General features: G+C 51.5%; 2 protein-coding genes across 2 annotated transcripts in view; one reads left to right on the forward strand and one right to left on the reverse strand.

Annotated features, from left to right (window-relative positions):
- The window catches only part of LOC101868135 (integrin beta-3), a 45,695-nt gene that overhangs the window by 20,370 nt on the left and 7,291 nt on the right, over positions 1-18,034 (reverse strand). The window lies entirely within an intron of this gene.
- On the forward strand, positions 2,330-2,665 carry LOC101880967 (reprimo-like protein). The gene has a single exon (XM_005144732.4). It carries the CDS (start codon positions 2,330-2,332, stop codon positions 2,663-2,665), a length of 336 nt encoding a protein of 111 aa, XP_005144789.2.

Here is an 18,034-nt window from a genome sequence, read left to right on the forward strand (position 1 = left end):
TCTCCAGGTTTCCTGCAGCCCCTTTAGGCACTGGAGCTGCTCTCAGGTCTCCCCTTCAGGAGCCTTCTCTTGTCCAGGCTGCCCCAGCCCAGCTCTCTCAGCCTGACTCCAGAGCAGAGCTGCTCCAGCCCTCGAGGCAGCTCCGTGGCCTCCTCTGAGACCCTGGAGCCACCTCCCACTGCACATCCCATTGGCCACTTTTAGTGCATCCCAATTCCTGCTTTTCTTAAGCTTCATGGGGTGGATTGATGAATTTGTTCAAGATTCTAGAGAGAAACATGGGAGCCCTGCTTGGCTCAGCACCCCCCACGGATCCTCCCTGCCACCCGTCTCACTGGTCCTCTTCACTAAGGGACCCATCCTGCCCTGTAGCTGCTTGCCCACACCAGCAATGCTGCAAAGGCATCCACAGCATCACCGCATGCTCTGGCCCGGGAGTGATGCATGAGTGCAGCAGCCGGATCCACGCTCTGGCGGATGGGAAGAGGCTGGAGCTGGAACCACCAGAGGGAGCAGAGACTCCTTCAGTCTATGAGCGAGCGGCAGAGGAGCTCCCACCCGGGCAGGGATGTTCTAGTTTCCCGTTGGGGCTTTTCCTGCCCCTCAGGTCAAACCAGAGCGGATGCTCTTGCTCCATCAGGGCTTTCCACCTCCCTCCTGCACGCAGTTCTGCTGCAAACTGCCCTCATAGAGCGGGAGCCATGCAGGGAGAGGAACTCCAAGTGCAAAAAGCAACAAGTAAACCCCTTAAAGTCACAGCAGCACAACAGGGCACAGGTCCAAGCTGGCTGAAAGGAAGATCAGTCGACACTCTGTGAAGCTCCCCTCCATCCTCAGCCAGCCTCACACTCCTGCCTTGGCTGCAGTTCATCAGTCCTCATTTAGGGCCATTAAAATCCCCTCCAGGGCTGGGCCAAGAAAACCAGGATGTGCACAGGTAAATCAAGCCCTCACATCATGGCTTGGGGGTGATCTGCTCTTCTGTGCCATCCAGACACGTTTTCCAGGCAGATACCGATAGGCAAAGCCCATTGTGTCACCTATAAGCAGTGATACAGCAGTGCCATGGGACAGGCAGGGTGAAGATTGAGCCAGACACAGTTGGGCATCCTGAGTCGGGGTGTCCCTTGGGGAGCTTATGCAGACACAGAGAGCAGAGCAGTGATTGACCCTCCCCTGGCATTGTTTCAGTGGGGCTGAGGGGCCTGAGTGAGGGGGTCTGTGATGCTCTAGCCCTGGGTGCAGGAGTGGTGCTGCTGTAGGACCCAGAGCTGGGGACAAGGCAGGGAAGGGGTGCAGGGATCAGGGTGCAGCACTGCAGTGCTCCCTTTAAAGGGGCTAAAGGAACAGGAGAGGGGGAAGCAGAAGACAAAGATGCTCAGGGAGGAAACCCCCAACCAGAGGAAGATAGAGATGCAGAGAGGGGGATGGATCCAGCCCTCATCTGGAGGCACAGGACAAGCATCACTGAGCAGAGCTGGGGGTGGACGTGGCTGGATTGGGCCAGCGCTGCTCTAAGCATGAGTGGGTGGCATAGAGCAGCAGGCAGGGATTGGGAGAGCCGCGCTGACCTGAGGCTCATGCGAGCCTTCACAGAGGGGGACAGGGGACCTGCCAGCATCCAGGAGGACCACGACCATGTGGGATGCTCTCGGGAGCAGGTCAGGGGGGTGGGAAAGACGACGAGTTGGGTGCTGCTCCACAGGTCCTTAGGGGTCATTCCCCACCTTGGGGTGGCACAAGGGGTGGGTGCTGGCCCCCGAGGCAGAGCAGAGAGGGGGTGCACAGGGTGGGGAAGGGGTGGGCAGCCTGGGTGAGCGTGCAGGGGGAGGAAGGCGGTCCTGGGGGGAGGCTGGAAGGGGGTGGAGTTGCTGGTTTTTCCTTTGAACACGGGGAAGACTTTAGCTTGGAACTTGCATTCGTGGAGCTTCCAGCCGGCAGGAATCAGCTCTTCCTCCTGCGGGAAACCCCCGGCGCAAAGGGGGTGCCCTGTGCTTGGGGGCAGCGAGAGGGCAGGAAGCATGGAGCAACCCTCGGCTGCCTCCCTCTCCCCTCTGCCCCCTTTGCCTTTTCTCTCTCTGTCTCTCTGCTTGTCTGGGGGCTTGTGCTAACGCTGCCTGTGCCAGGAGGGATCCGGGAGCGAGCTGACCCTTGCCTGCAGGAATTGGCTTCCCACCTGCTCACAGCCTCGAGGAAGCATCCCATCCATCCAGGGTGTTGTGAGGAGAAAGGCAGGAGGTGGCTCGGAGCCCTGGCGTGTGAGGGTGGGCAGGGGGACAGCAGGCTTCTCCTCTTGCCTTCCCTGGAGACCTGGGATCACGCAGAGACCATGAATGGATCCTTTCTCAATCAGACTCTCCTAGAGCAGGGAGCTTACCCCAACAGGACCCAGGGCTTGGGGATGCTCATGGCCTGCTGCAATGGGACCAGCTCGGTGCTGGCGACCGGCGGTGGCTCTTCGGTGCTGGCACCTGACGAGAGGAGCCTTTACATCACACGGGTGGTGCAGATCGCGGTCCTCTGCGTCCTCTCCTTGACTGTCATGTTTGGCATCTTCTTTTTGGGCTGCAACTTGCTCATCAAGTCCGAGAGCATGATTAACTTCCTGGTGAAGGACCGGAGACCTTCCAAGGATGTGGGAGCTGCAATCATGGGACTTTACTAAAGCCACCGAGCTTTTGTAGGCAAGTGAACTCTATGGACCTGGTGCTGAGATGCACATTCCCATGTGTTTGGGGGGAGTGGAAAAGGGGGAGACAGGGGTCTTTTAATATGTCTGTGTCTATGGGCAAGCCAACCTGTGCTTCCCAGTCAACAAACTGTCCTGGTGACTGGGGAGATCAGCCCAGGGGTGTCTGAAGCACAATACATGAGCAGCGTTGTGTTGCATGCAGAAATGGCTTAAGTTTTGCATGAAACTTGCAGAAACAGTGATAACGTGCAGATCTGGACTCTTTTCTGCTGTTACCTTGGATACTGCTACCTGGGATTTAGGGCTAAGAAAAAAAAACAACAAAAAAAGGCAAAAAAAAAAAAAGGGAAATCACTACAAAAAGAAACCAAAAAGAACAAAGTGAAAGGAAAGCAACGTGCATTGCATGGACCATGGGGCAGGGGAAGCGTTGTGTGGGTTGGACAACAAAGTCTGCACGCTCCAAATTGTGCCAGTCTGTTTCTATGTGGGACCTCAAGCATGCATCTTCTGGTACAGTTTTGTCATGGGGAAAGCATGTTCTTCCTTATTTTCCTGAGCTATCCTGTTAAATGAAGTGGTCCTTTCTTCTTTCGCACTATGCCGGAGGAAGAAAAGAACCCACTCCAACCCCAAAACAAAAGCATGCTTGGTTTTGTACACAACTGCTTTTTCTCAAGTGTTCTATTGTTACAGTCCTTGAGTTTTTTGTAGTCTTTTTGGAAGCTGGTGAACATTCAGGAATCAAAAAGAACCTGTTTGAAATGAATTTTGTGTTGTCTTCATTTGGTTCGTGTGGGTGCAGAGTTCAGGTGTTTTACCCTGGGTTGCAGGTAGCATCACCTCACCTTCCAATTGAGCCCTAATCAGAGGTATTTCTTTAAAGCAGAAACCACATTTCTCACAGGCAAGTATCAGTCACCACTTGCAAATCAATTTGTCAGGAACTGGGTGTTTCAGGCTTGTGTTAAATCCCTGCACTGAAGCAGAGCTTCATAAAGATGCATTGAGAGCCTCTTGCAAAGCGAACTGCAGCCTCCAAGTGCAAACCTCCAGCTCTTCTGAACCTGATGAGCTGCCAAAACTGAATGAAGAGAGAGGAGGAGGACTCCTGACCTTTGTTCTATGATGGATTTGCGGCTCTGGCTGTGGGTGTGAGATGGAAATCATTGGAGTTTTGTTGCGCCAACAATATTCCTGCTGGGTCCACTTCTGTAGTGGGAAAGCAATGCTGGATGCTGGGGGAGCCGATGAGCTGATCTCTTGGGATGGAAAGAACAGCTCTCTCCTTTCCCAGGATGAACAAGACTAAAGGATGCTTTGTAATTGATCAGTATTTGCTGAGCACCTTCTCAAAGGTTCCCACAGGGTGCTGATAACCCAATGCAGAGCAGCACCAGTGCAGTGCTGCCACTGGTTGCTCCCACTAACCTGTTGTCTGTAATACCTTGAAAGCACAAGGACAATGTGGCAGCAGGACCAGGATTTGGGATTCAAAGCTTTTAAATGTCCCATTGGTGCCAGTGAAATAGCAGGGCTCTGATTTCTATGAGGTCTGCATGCCTGAGCAGCCTTCTCAGCACGGAGGGTTTGCTGCCCAACCAACACATGTACTAGAGGTTCACACAGCAGTATAGAAGGGGATTTTGGTCCCTGCTGCCCACGAGGGTGTTATGACCAGCATGGAAGGGGATTTTGGTCCCCTGGGGGTGTTATGACCATTGATTTCTTTGCATATGAGCACAAACTGGTCCCCCAGTGGGAGCACAGCCTGGTCACAGCATCAGGGTGAGATGCTGAGCATCCCAATGCCCGATGACCCACGCAGCTCTGCAAACACTTCATAGTGTATTTGAATGTAGATGTGATTGCATCTTCAGGCTGCTGTGCTGCTAGTGAACAGCTCAGATATACTCATCCAGCTTCCGCTTTAAGCATTTGATCCCTCTTGCCATCCATCCACCAGACATGGTCCCAGCACAAGAGAGAACTCAGAGGTGACTGAAGAAACCTTCCAATGTTAGCAATACAAACAAGGCACAGGAGACATTCCTAATACAAAGAAAGTATCAAAACCACATTAAATTTGACCTGCAGCAGTGAAGAAGCTGGTCAAATTATCCCATCTGTCCCCAACTACCCTTGCTTTGCCAGGGGTTGCCCCATGGGGAAACATGGCTCTGCAATCCCACATAGCCACCAAGACACCAAGTGTCCTTAGAGACCACATCCAGGAGTGGGATTTGGGGGGTCTTTGTCCCTTTTGTGCTGTGGAGTCTTCCAGAGGAAAGGAGAAAAGTCATCCATGATAGGGTCACTTTGACACGAGGTGGAGGCTCAATGTAATGCCCTGAGTGCCTGCTGAGATGGATGGAGCTTGCTCAGGAGTCAGTTAGGAGAGGGAAGACTTTCCCCATGGTCTCCTGTGGCAAAATCCCAACTTTGCATTGACTTGTTAATTCTCTACTGGGGCTGTGTCTCTTCCATGATCATAAGGGCTATGTCTACATCACTGGGTTGTGTGGACCAACAGAAAAGGGTCTGCAGAGTGAGACAGTTGATGGGCACCATCCATATTTACCATACTACACTCTATGTGTCCCCATGGGGTTACTGCTCTCAGTGGGTTTAAGACACTTGCACACAAGTCCCCATCCTCTCAGATTCCCAATAAAAGGCCAATCACCCCACGGAGAGCAATGACCAGTGCAGGTCATTCCTAGCAGAAGGTGCTGAGGGCACCAAGATGCTGCCCAGATCTCAGACCCTGCAAACCCAGCTGCCCTGCCCCAGAGGATGAGGTGGTTCCTCCAGGGCTTGCGTAAGGGAAGCAGACCATAATGGCTCTTTCTGTTGCCTTTCCCCACAAATAACTGTATGTTTTCAGCTCACACCTCCTCATTTAGCTGAAGCTCCAAGTGGGTTTTGGCTCCCAAGAAGATTTAAGCAAGTTTTTTTTTGGACAAGGCTGGTTTTATGTTATTTTGATTCAGGTTCTTTGAATTGTTGCTTGTAGCAGGTTTAGTTCCAGAACATCACTGGGGTGCCAGGAGCTGCACACGTATGACTGAGAGACACTGAATCCTAGAATGGTTTGGCTTGGAAGGGACCTTCAAAGCTCTGTAGATTCTATATAGGTCTATAAGTCCACAGGTCTATAGGTTCTGCCTCTAGACACTGCTGGCTCTAAAGTACAGCAGAGACAGGGACAGAAGGGATAAGCTTAGGTGGATCATCACATCAATGGCAGAGTGAGGACCAGCATTGAGTGTTGTTTAAAATCATCACCTAGCAGTGAAATAGAAGATACCGATGCAATCCTATGGGAATGGCCACACTGCTCCACCTAATCCGCATCCCTCCCCTGAAAGCAATCATGATTTCAGGCAGTGTGTGGTCAGTGTCAAGTTATCCTACTAGTAGGGAGCTGCTTCTTGGCCCCAACCAAGGGAACCCAGTACTGGACCTTCCCAACCTTCCTTCCCTGTCACTGGGCTGGTCCCCACTTGCAGTGATTTTGTTCCATCTGGGATTTCTTACTCCTAAAGGACAGACAATGAAAGAGTTAAACAAGCCAAGCCAGACAGACAGATCAGGGGAGAGGGAGGATCCCAACCTGAGCCTGGCACCAGATGTACTGGAGCACCTGCACCAAACACACAGAGTATTTAATAATTCCTGAGAATTGCCATGGTAATGAAGCACGGAGTCAGGTTGTTATGGCAACAGCTGTTTTTTTAGGCAGGGAGGCTTTACCCAGGTTGTAACCTCAATCCAGCCTCAACACACTTCTGAGAGCCCAAAAAATCAAGAAGAAGTGAAATAAAACGAAACCACCAGCAGTTTCCTGTCTCTCGTCTGGCAGCTCTGGGATTGTTCAATGGGTAGGTGGAGGGAACCTGGTTGTTCCAGACACACATTCCTCTAGAAAGGGCAGGGGATGGATGGAATAGATCTCCACTGGTCCAACAGTGGGTGCTAATGGGGATGAGGGGCTGGACTCCTCTCATTGTGGGTCTGGGATGCTCTGCCACTGCCTGTGGTGTGTGCCACTAGCTTCCCATTATCCGGCTAATGGGAAGGACACATCCATGTCTCCAAATGTGTATGTACAAGAGGGAAGTCATGGACAAGCCCTCATCCCAGCCGAGCCCGCAGAGGGATGCTGTGATCCCGCTTTGCAGCCTGCCTATAGTCACCTGCATCCCAAGTGATGCAGACCCCAAAGCTGGTCTCCAAGATGAGGCAGGCACTTAGGGGGCTGGAAAGGAGGTAACAGAGCACTTTTCCTAAAGCCACACAACAGACCTAAGAAGAAAGCACAGGATTCCTGAGCTCTGGAAAGGTGTCCCTGAACTGAAGGGGCACTCATCAATCTCCTGTGTCTCCCTCCTGCCCTCCCATCAGTGGGCACAAAGCCACTTCCATCTCATCCCCAAGTCACCCCCTCCAGCAAGTGTGTCAGGTTTGTCCAGCTGATCCTTATATTGAGCTTTAATTCAGTGCTGGTTAAAGCAGCAGCTCTGTGAGCCCATTTTCTATTAAGGAACCAGAGGCAGTGCACAGAAGGGTTCACTTAGCAGAGAGATGGTTTGAAATACACAGTGCAATTACTCAGGAACATCGCTTGATAAATCCCCACTGCTGCTCAGCATGGTTCTCTTGTATTGGCTGTGTGAGAGCCATTAGACTCTAGATAAAGACTCTGTAGTCCATTAGCTCTTGCCACAGAGGGACAAGTTGGTGCCATTGGAGTCAGGTACTCAAGGGAGAGCTGAGATCAAGCGATGACAAGAATCCAAGAGCCAGCACTGCCTCACAGCTTCGGAGGCTTTGCCTACCAGTTTCTCTGTTTGAAAGGGGAATGTTTCCCAGTTTCTGTGGCTTTCCAGCTGCTTTGATGCTGCTGCTGGCGTTTTGTCCAGGAATTCCTCAGCTCTCCCATCCTGCCCTGGCTCCATGCTTGAGACTGCCTGGACCTGCTGGCCTGGCACAGGACTTGCTGCCTACTGAGGTGTGCAGAGCACTTGGCACCCACCACAAAACCCGGGGCACAGGAAGCTCCCCCCTTCCAAAGAAATGTAGATTGTCCCTTTTGCTCCTTGCCAAATCAGAGCTGTTATGGGACTGAGTGAGCAGTTAAAGTCCTCGGTATAAAACATGGATCTTACAGCTCCATCCGTACTCGGAAAATGCTCAGCGCCAGGAATATTCCTGGGCACTGGCACTTGGCTGATGGTTTGTGAGAATGGTTCTTGGTACGGTGCCAGCAACCTAACCCCAACAGCCCCAAGTGAAAAGATCACAGTACATTCAAGGACACTTCTTTGGCCTGAGCTGGCTGTGCAGGGTGAGCATCTCATTACAGCTGATGGATTCATATGCAAATGTGGATGTCCTCAGAGCAGTTGCTTGGTTTTCTGTATCCAGCTTTCTCAAACACGAATGAGGGATTTGAAACCCTTGGTTTTAGTCCTGGAGAATACATCTTTGGAACACAGGGAAGCAAAAACCACCCTCAGCAGCCTTGACAACTGCCTGCTCCATGGTGTTGGATGCATCTTCATGTTCCCCCATTAAGATGACTGAGCCAAGTGATTCCCCTGCATGCTGGTCATGGCTGAGCTCGTCTGATTTGAGTTACAGGCAATTCCTTGGGCTTGTTTATTCCATCAGCACATGGGTATGGAAAATTCAGTGAAGGGGAAATCAGAACATTGCCAACAAACTGGGAGGGTTTGGCAGAGCCCTGATGGTATCACTGTCAGCACACTGGAAAGTGGTGGGGGCACTGGTGATGCTCAAAGGCATGTAACTAAAGTGACTGTCTCTGATTTGACAAGCACTACTCACCTCCATGTATTTCAGGTTGTATAACAGGAGTCCAGCTTCAGAGCTGCCTTTGCACCTCTTTGGCTCTCTCATCCTTCCCAGCAGCTCATTAGTGTGGACGACATTTTCACATCATTAATTTAAGGCACGTTCATCACCAACAAAGCAAAAATGTCTTTTAATTACAAAGGTAACGAGGGGAGCTGAGAGCTGGCTCTGTGTGTCAATCTCTGCTGCAGGTCACAGACTTCAAAGTGAAGGCCTGGGTTTGCTGTGCATGAGTCTAGGAGAAAAGTATACAAGAGCCATCCATCCTATGATGGTAAAGGTCCAATACTGTGAGGACATGAGTCATTTGAGGTGTGGATGTCACACTGGAAGCAGAGATCTTAATAACCAAGAAAAGGCAGCAGAAACTGGAGGATGGGCTGGAACTGCAGAGCTGCCCAACTCTGCTTTCTTCATTTAGGAGCCAATTTTGTCCTCTTAGTGTGCCTTTTGGTACTGCTTGAGGCTGGTACACAAGTGCGGGTGGGAGGATGGATGCTTGTGCAGAGGACAATAAGGTGTGCATGAAAGCAAGCTCAGGGCACTGTTCCCTCTCACGTGCTGGCTCTCTGCCCTGGTATGGCTCAAGCTTTCATGCAGTTGAGGTCAAATCCAGAGCCATCCTTTCTGGTAGGCTCCACAAGTGACCGCATCTTACAGGTTTCTGTGCAGCTGTGAGTGCTCCCCTTGTGCCACTGAGTCCCACAATGCAGGTTTAATAGGAGGAGACAGCTGAAAAAGCAGGGAAAATGTAATTAGGCTGGAATTAGCCAAGTTCCTTCTCACAGATAATTGAAACTCTGACTAATTGGCTGCAATGAATTCCCAGTGCAGACAGGATCCAGCATGGTGTGTGCTGTGCCAGCTGCCACAGCACTGCACAAGGACCAGCCTGTAGACTGAACACTACAACCCACTGGCCTGCGACACCATCCAGGGCCCAGTTCATCATCTCCAGAGAGATGTTACAAGCCTAAACCTCCCTTGGCTGCAATAAGAGTGGTTTAGTGTTCCATGTACACAGCAAGGCTCTTTTGTTCTTCATCCCACACTTCACAAAGCAGGGAGCCAGTGGGACACCAAACTTCACACAATCCTGGTGTGACAGGACCTACTCTGCACTGTTTGCAGCATGCCAGAGCTGGAAAGGACAACAGGACAAAAGGACAACTTGCCTCCATTGTGATCACAGCATGCAAGCATTTGGCTGGCCTCAAAGACTGGCTGTGTTTGATCAGTGTTGAATCAATGGTGCTGGTTGCTCCTGTCTGCTGCTCATGCTGGTGGGTTTCCAGAAGCTCTGTTTTATGATCAGGGCTGCCCTGGCCTGATGGAAACCTCTAGGGTACAAGTTGGATTTGGCAGTGACACTCCTAAATGTACCTTGGCAATGCATTCTGGTAGGAAATCATAGATCATAGAATCACAGAACCATAGAATAGTTAGGGTTGGGAAGGAGCTTCAGATCACCCAGTTCCAACCCCCTGCCATGGGCACAGACACCTCACACTAAACCGTGGCACCCAAGGCTCTGTCCAACCTGGCCTTGAACACTGCCAGGGATGGAGCATTCACAACCTCCCTGGGCAACCCATTCCAGTGCCTCAGCACCCTCACACTAAAGAACTTCTTCCTTAGATCCAGTCTAAACTTCCTCTGTTTCAGTTTGAACCCATTACCCCTTGTCCTGTCACTACAGTCCCTAATGAAGAGTCCCTCCCCAGCATCCCTATAGGCCCCCTGCAGACACTGGAAGCTGCTCTGAGGTCTCCACGCAGCTTCTCTTCTCCAGGCTGAACAGCCCCAACTTTCTCAACCTGTCTCCATACAGGAGGTGCTCCAGTCCCTGATCATCCTCCTGCAGATATAGTAGCCTCTGCTGTACTGGAGCTCCCTTCTACCTGAGCACAAGTGGATGCCTCCACCATGAGCGTGACAAGGCATTCTGGTTGAGGACCTTCAGGAAACAGGATGCTGTGTGCTCCACATCCCTGTTTCATGGAGCAAACACATATTACCTGGTACAGATAACAGTTTCCCAGTGACCGGGGTCGGTTCAGAGAGGTAGCACAGGTAGGAACAAACATGTACTTTTCATTGCAGCACTTGAAGGACCAAGGCTAGAAAAACAGTGCACTTAATGTGCATCTTTGGCTCCAGCTTCTCTTCTTTCTCACTGCTCGGCAGCGTGCTGTGTGCCAGGTGGCTGTAGTTCATTATGAACCTCATCAAGTGCCTGGGGAAATAAGTCATGGGGAGGATGAAGAATGACACACACATTTCCCTCAGTGCTGACTGTTCCATCATCTCCTTGGACAGAAATGCAATAATCCCTGGGGCGGGTAAGGGCTGCAGAAGGGAGGCACCAACCACATTCATGGAATCAGAGGGTTTACACCATTCCTGAAGTTTGAGGCTTTTTCCCGTCTGGGCTGTATCCCTAGGGATATTTCTTTTGTTTTGGGGTTCAGACCATGGCTCTGCCTGCTCGCATCCTCTTGTGTTTGAGGTGCTGGTTTCAAAGCACTTTGTACCATGGGTGAGCCAAAACGAATCCAGCTCCTTCTTCTTGGCTTTAGGTAGAGCAGGGAAGGCTGAATGGGGAGAGAAGTTAACAAGAACCTTGGCTACTTAGGAATGTCACAGTTCCTTTAAATGGCTCCATCCAGAAGCCTGCAGGGCTTCAGCATGACTAATAGCTCCATTATTCTCTGCAAGGTATATACCAGGTTACCCTTTAACAGACTGGAGGGAACCAGACCTGGCAACAGAACACAAAGAAACACAGCTGGCCATTTGGATGCACTGGGGCCAAAGTCCCGTTTTAGAGCTCCCTCCTCATGGGCACGGGGGTGTGAAAAGAAGCAATGGAAGAGCAGCCATGCCAAAGCTCAGCATCAACATTCCCCTCTTTGTTATAGTGGGAATGCCCAGCTGAGCCTTGCACTTAGAGCCATTTCTGGAGGAGGGGATCATTTAGGACTGTGCTTCCATGTGCTAAAGCTTGTGGCAGCTACAACTTAGAGCATCCTTCCTGCCTCTTCGTGCCTCCCCACTTCACACAGAGGAGCCTTGCTGTGGACCAGATCATAGAACCCGAAGAAAACACAGAGTAAACTAACACCAAACCTAGGTTTCCGTGTTGCTCACTTCATTCTCTGGTTCACCATGCAGCCTCCGGGCCACACTGCTGGCACAAACAACAGGAACCATGTCCTGCTACAAGGCTGTCACATTGTGAAAGGCATTTCTCAACCTCCCCAAAACCCAGCTTTAGAACTCTCAGCTTTCTCCACTAAGGCTTCAGGACCTTTCCTGTATAGCTCATTGTCCCCCATCCACAGCTCGTGGTGCTGATGATCAATGCAGGTTTGCAGCCTCTGCATTGGTTCCTAGTGAACCCCATCACATTCCAGCACCATTCCTCTGCTTTACTGGACTCTCTTCTCACATTACTCACACCTCTCCTCCCAGTGTGGGCTGTCTGCAAAGGTGTTACACATCCAAGCTACCAAACAAACCTTGTGCAGCATCTCCCTTGATTTTCAGGGTGGGATGAGGCACTTTTGGGAAGCACAGCTAGGATGCCACTGACTCTGCTACCTGCAACAGTAAGAAATGCTTTGCCCAAAGCACCTGACATGGGACCTATTGCTCCTTTACTCAGCACCAAATCTTCAGTGTAAATCACTGCAGCGGAGCTGGGAGATTTTACTCCTGCTTTGGATCTGGATGACAGAGCAGAGCTGGTGGGAGTGCGTGGCACTGCTTTCCTGCTGAGGGGTAATTTTGGAGCCTGGGAAATAAACAGAAAGAGACAAAACATGAGGATCTCGTGATAAAGCTTGGCTCGCTTTGCCTTAGTCCAGCTGCCACACACAGGCTCTATTCCTCTGCCTTTTTTTCCCTTCTTTTACTCTCCATTTAGTACAATGTGACAATTTTGCCCGTGTCAAAATGTCTCACCTCCGCTTTTACCCCTCTCCCATGTCCAACCCCATATTCCTTCATCCTTTGCCCGGCTGGGACAGTCTCCCTGTGAATCCAGTCTATGCCAAGTAAATGCTTCCACTTGCAGATATCTTAGGGCCACTCTTGGCATGGTTTTCTCTGTGTGGGCTCTGGCAAGTTATGGCCTCCTGCAGGCTCGAGCTCAGTGTGGAAGATTTACCTGTCTTTTTGACCAAGGAAGGATTTTAGCTGGGTAGTAAATTGCCTGAGAAGGGAATTTGGAAGGAGCCGATGCGCTCCAACAGAGCAGCCTCCGGTTCTGTGCTATTAATGCTCCTTATGAAATGTGTCAAATCTTCACCAGCCTTGGCTGTGTCTGCTCTGGGGACTCTGCCTCCTGACTTTGGACAATGAGAAACCAGTTGGGCTGGGGCTGAAAGTGGCCCTGAGCACATCACTGCTTTGCCTGCTGAGAACAGGCTTGGAGTAAGCCCTGCTTAGCTAAATCAGGTCCTACACTAATTGTGTGCTTACACCACCTGAACTGCACCCTCCCAGAGAAGGGGGATTCCCTCCTTCCATCCTGTGCCCATCAGGGAGGCACATCAGGGATTTCTGCCCTCAGCTCCCTGCCCTTATGGTGTGGATCCGACTGCTGCCAGTGCCACTGTACTGGAGACAAATGGGAACATGGGAAGCTCTATGTGGCCTGCATCTCCCTGATCACAGCCTCAGCATTGCAGCTAAATCCATACAAAGCTACTCTCCATCATGAAGGTCACATGAAGGAAGAGCCCTGTCCTGGAGGTACTTTACATGGAACAGCAAAGATGCAGGTGGACACTCCTGCAGTGATTGAACCCCACTGTTGGCTCGGGGTGCAGGGGGTGCTGTGTCCTACCCCGGCAGTCTCAACACTGCCTGCTTCACTACGTGGGATCTTTGGTCCTGCTCCTGCTGGATGCTGATGAACCAAAATAACTCCCTGTTTTTCCCAGGCAGCACTGAGCTGGGATGTGTTTGGGAAGGCGACTGCGACGCGGTGACAGATGGCCAAGAAAGCAAACGCTGTTTTTTATGTCACCTCCGTGTTTCCTCCTCTGCTGTCTCCTGCGCTGGAGGCGGTGTTTGGAGATGGCGTGTGCTGCCAGCACACGGCTGGCACCAGGGCTGAGCAGACAGCAGGAGCTTGCAGCAAGGTGCTGGCCACCTCACGCGTGTTTCTCCCCCACCTCTCATGTTTTGTGACCTATATCAAGCCTTTCTCCTCCCAGTGATGGCAGTGGAAGTGGATCGGTGCTTGAGGTGGAGTGCTTGATTTGCAGAGCCACTGAACACTCCTTACAACCTGCCTGCAATGACTGCTGGCCCAGGCTGCTTTCTTTTGCCCTGAGGAGCCAGGAAAGCTCGGGATCAATAACAGGGATCCCTTCTTACAAACTCAATGCAGACTGCACATAGAGAAACCTGGGCAATCTCCTCTTGTAGCCTGCCTGGTGAGGAAGGAGTGACTGACATCTCTGCTTGGCACAGCATCTATCTGCCTCCTGCTTCTGCCTTGTTTCACTTGGCAAGTATCCCTCTTCTCCCTCTGTTTTTCCACTAGGAGATCTCACACTCCTCTGCCTTGGCAGCAGACAGACAGACAAGAAGTGGTGGACAGATACAGGGACTCAGCTCAGCAAAGGTTCTCCTGTCTCTCCCTGGAGGAAGAATCTCCCTCAATTCAAGGACCTGGCACTGAGCAGTGGGATCACTGGTGCTTAAGGCAGCCAGAGCTTCTCTTGCCAAGAGAAACTGAATTCAGAGAGGCTGACGAGAAATCAGTGCCACACTTAGTGACAGAGTATGAACCAGACTCATTTCCACTGTGAGCTTGGAGCCCTGTGGGGGCCCCAAAAGGCTCTGCACTTCCTGCCCCTTCACCTTGAGGACCAGGAGACCACAGGTGATGACAGCAGCATCATGCAAAGAAACACAAGGTAGGGAGAGGTAGAGAGGAGCTGGTCTGCACCCACACACCCAGACCCAGCCCTTCCCTGCAAAAGGAGCACTGAAACAGAAATTAATTGCTATTGACAGTGCTAGCATCCTTCCTGCTGCTGCATGGAGCCAGAATGGGGCCTCCCTGTCCTTGGTGGACACTGGCACTCGATACCACAGATGTGGAAGTGTGGTGGGGAACAGGAATGCTATAAGTCTGAAGAGCAGCATGCTTGTGGTCAAACACATCCTGCCCTTGTCATCACCCTGTGCCACTCTGTGGTCACCCAGGGGCTTAGGAACAAGGCAAGGTAGGAAATACAGCAACCAGGCAGAACCAAGTGTCAGAACAGACCTCCCTAGAAGGCCCTGGCCATTATTCTGCTATGCAGGGAGGCACATGTTGCTGTGTACAAGAGCCATGCCAGCCCACGACCTGGCTTCATTCCCCACAGAAGTAGCATTGGCAGCAGAAAAGAACCTTGATCCTGTGCTGCTCACTGCTCTAATGCACCCGCCTGGCCCCAGGGGGGTTACTACATGTTGTAAGAGCCAGGCACCAGGCCAATCCCTCCTGCCAGTGAGCAAGGGCTCATTGTGCCTGGTCCTTTCTACCTAGCCCTGTGCTGATGATAGCAGTGATTTCACACAGGCAGCGTGCCTTTGGTTTCCCCATCTATAACATCAGTGAGGCTCAGATTCTTTACAAGCTTCTGTACAAGTATTAATGATCTCATGATCCTTTCCAACCCTAACTATTCTATGATTCTAAGTACTGCAGTACAGCATTCACTGTGCTGCAGACCTGGGTCTGATCCTGGCTGCTACTCCTTTCCCCTCATCTGTCTCCAAACTTCATCAGACTTCCTCCCTGTTTACACCATTCCAAGGAAACAACCAAGATCTTTGGTGGCAGCAATACATGCTGCCCTTTCCCCATGCCTGTTTCCCTGTGAATGGCTCCAGAGAAGTTAGACTTGTTCCAGAGGTCTGCCAAACTGCATTTGGGATGAAGGTACTGTGAGCCAGCAGCTCTATGAATGAGCTCCATCAATAGCATCAATGGGTCCTCCATTAATGTAGGACTCCTTGCAACAGAGACAGGCAGAAAGGGTGTAAGATGGTCTCTACGTATTGGAACTTCCAAAGAGCATATGATGGATAGTGATGGTCTGATGCTTCTGGGCTGTCACAGGTTTTGTTGGGCACAAGTAGCCACTGTCCTGTGTATGAATCATCCTTTCTGTAGTATGGATTGGGCCCATGATCCATAGGAGATGCCCTGGTTTTGCTATCAGATGATGCCCTTCTCTCCCACAGGAGTGCAAGAAGGGATGTGGGAGTGATGCGGTGTCTGTGTTGCAGCTTTGAACACAATTAAAAGGAATCAAAGATCAGAAGTGTGGAAGAGCTCCTCTACAGAGATGGACTAAGGCAGGAACCTTCAGCCTGGAAGGGAGTTTGCAAGATCTTCAGACAGTGACCAGGGAGCAAACACCGCTCGTTCTTCACTCTTCAAGGCCCAGAAAGGTGGGATTCAAAAGACATGAGAAATCAGCAGGCACAAAAGGAACACACAACAGTGCTTTTGCACACTGCAGGACATGCCCCTGGTGAAGGAGCTTGCACAGAGCCAGACCATGTATCTCTGCCTTGGAACTCGCCTCACTCAAGAGCCAGCACTGCCCACAGGCAGCTACCGTGGCACGTGCCCATTGGTGTGACCCAGCGTGCCCATTGTCACCCCTGTGTGCTGTTCAGCCCCATGGCAGGGAAGAAGAGAGAAGCTCTTGGCTGACGCAGGGCAGGCTCTGTGTTATTTTGGGATGAGATTTCCATGAATAACTCCCCTCATCTGCCAAACCCAAATTAAAACCTGCTGCCAACAGGCAGGAGCCCTCCCCCTCACCCCCCATCCTTCTCCTTTTATTTTATCTTTTGGAATATTTCATGCATTAAGAGAAACCAGTGATCAATCCAGATTGTGCATTAAACACTGGCCCACGCGGTCTGGGAAACAAAGAACAGGAAGGAACCCTGCGATTCAAACTGTTGCTAGCCAAGATGTGTTTGGGAATGTCAGCTCTTCTCAGAACAATTCTTGCATGTTTCCTATAGATAACATGAGATTTTGGGGAAAAGCACCATAACCTGCAAGCATGGGAGACCCAGAGCCAGGGATGTCCTGGAGGGCTGGGAGTTGATACCTTTCCATATGCAAGGAAGAAGCCTGGTGAAGGACTGGGAAATGTGTGGCCAATTTAGGAGGCTCCCAGCCTGCTTTCCAGGGTAAAAGGTGCTCATTTTCTCTAGCCATGCCTGGCACTTCCATCAGAGTGCCCAGGCAGAATAGGGCTGGTGTTTTTGTCTGGCAGAGATTTCCCTCTTTTCCTGGATACCTGCAGGAGTCCTGGGTGCACAAACACAAACCCTCTTTCTCCTGCTGCTGATGGTGCTCTACAGCTTGGGGCAAGTGAAAGGAATGGCTCAATGGGTGGCTTCCACTGAAGAATGAGGGTGGGCTCTCATCCAGCAACCACCCCACATGCTCCCAAAGGCAAACAGTTCCCCCCCTCTTCCTCATGGAAACAGATCAGCAGGAAACTTCCCAGCAGGCAGGTTCAATGCAGCTCAAACCCTTCACTCCCTGAAGCACTGGTAGTGCTGTGTGTGAATTTGAGTGTCTGCAAGAGAGTGATGGGGAGGATACCAGTGAGGCAGGGAGGTGCAGGAAGAAACCCACTGGAAGGGACCAGATCCAGGCACTTGCACACATCACACACTCCCCAGCCCCTGGCAGCTGGGCCTGAAGGGGAGGACCAGTGCATCTCAATGCATTCATTCCCCTTCACCTCCACCCGGTCTATTCTAGGAAAGCCTGCCCAGAATTCATGCACCCCAAGCGTCACACTTCACAGCTCCCTTCCCACACAGAGCTCAGCCAGCAGCTTGATTCCTTACTCTGAATAAGCACTGCCTCCCTGCCTGCCCCCCCTGCCAGGCTGCACTGCTGATGGGGACCTGCTTCCCCCTGCACCCAAGGGAGGATGTGACAGCATCACCCATGCCATGGTGCTGTGTCCTGCTTCCCACCAAGGGCAGGGAGAAGCAGGAGGGATAGAGCTACACCAGAGCCTTCACTCCTTGGTCTCTGTTTCCAGCCAAGGCAAGCAGAGGAAGATGCTTCCAGGTGGTAATGGCAAAAGGTTCAGTGCTCAGGGTGAAGCACTGCTCTCCTGGGGCATCTCAGGGGCAATCACAGGCATAAGCTAAGAGCAAGCTCAGAGTATCCCCTGGTTCAGGCCTCAGGCCAGTGTACTGATCTGGAACAGCATCCTACTCTGAAAGGACACATTCAACATTGGATACAAGGCAGAAGCTCTTCCCTGTGAGGGTGCTGAGGCGCTGGCACAGGGTGCCCAGAGAAGCTGTGGCTGCCCCATCCCTGGCAGTGTTCAAGACCAGGTTGGACAAGGGGCTTGGAGCAGCTGCTCCAGTGGAAGGGGTCCCTGCCCATGGCAGGAGTTG

The sequence above is a fragment of the Melopsittacus undulatus genome, chromosome 17 (assembly GCF_012275295.1).
Source record: "Melopsittacus undulatus isolate bMelUnd1 chromosome 17, bMelUnd1.mat.Z, whole genome shotgun sequence".
In the NCBI taxonomy this organism is placed as follows: Eukaryota; Metazoa; Chordata; class Aves; order Psittaciformes; family Psittaculidae; genus Melopsittacus; species Melopsittacus undulatus.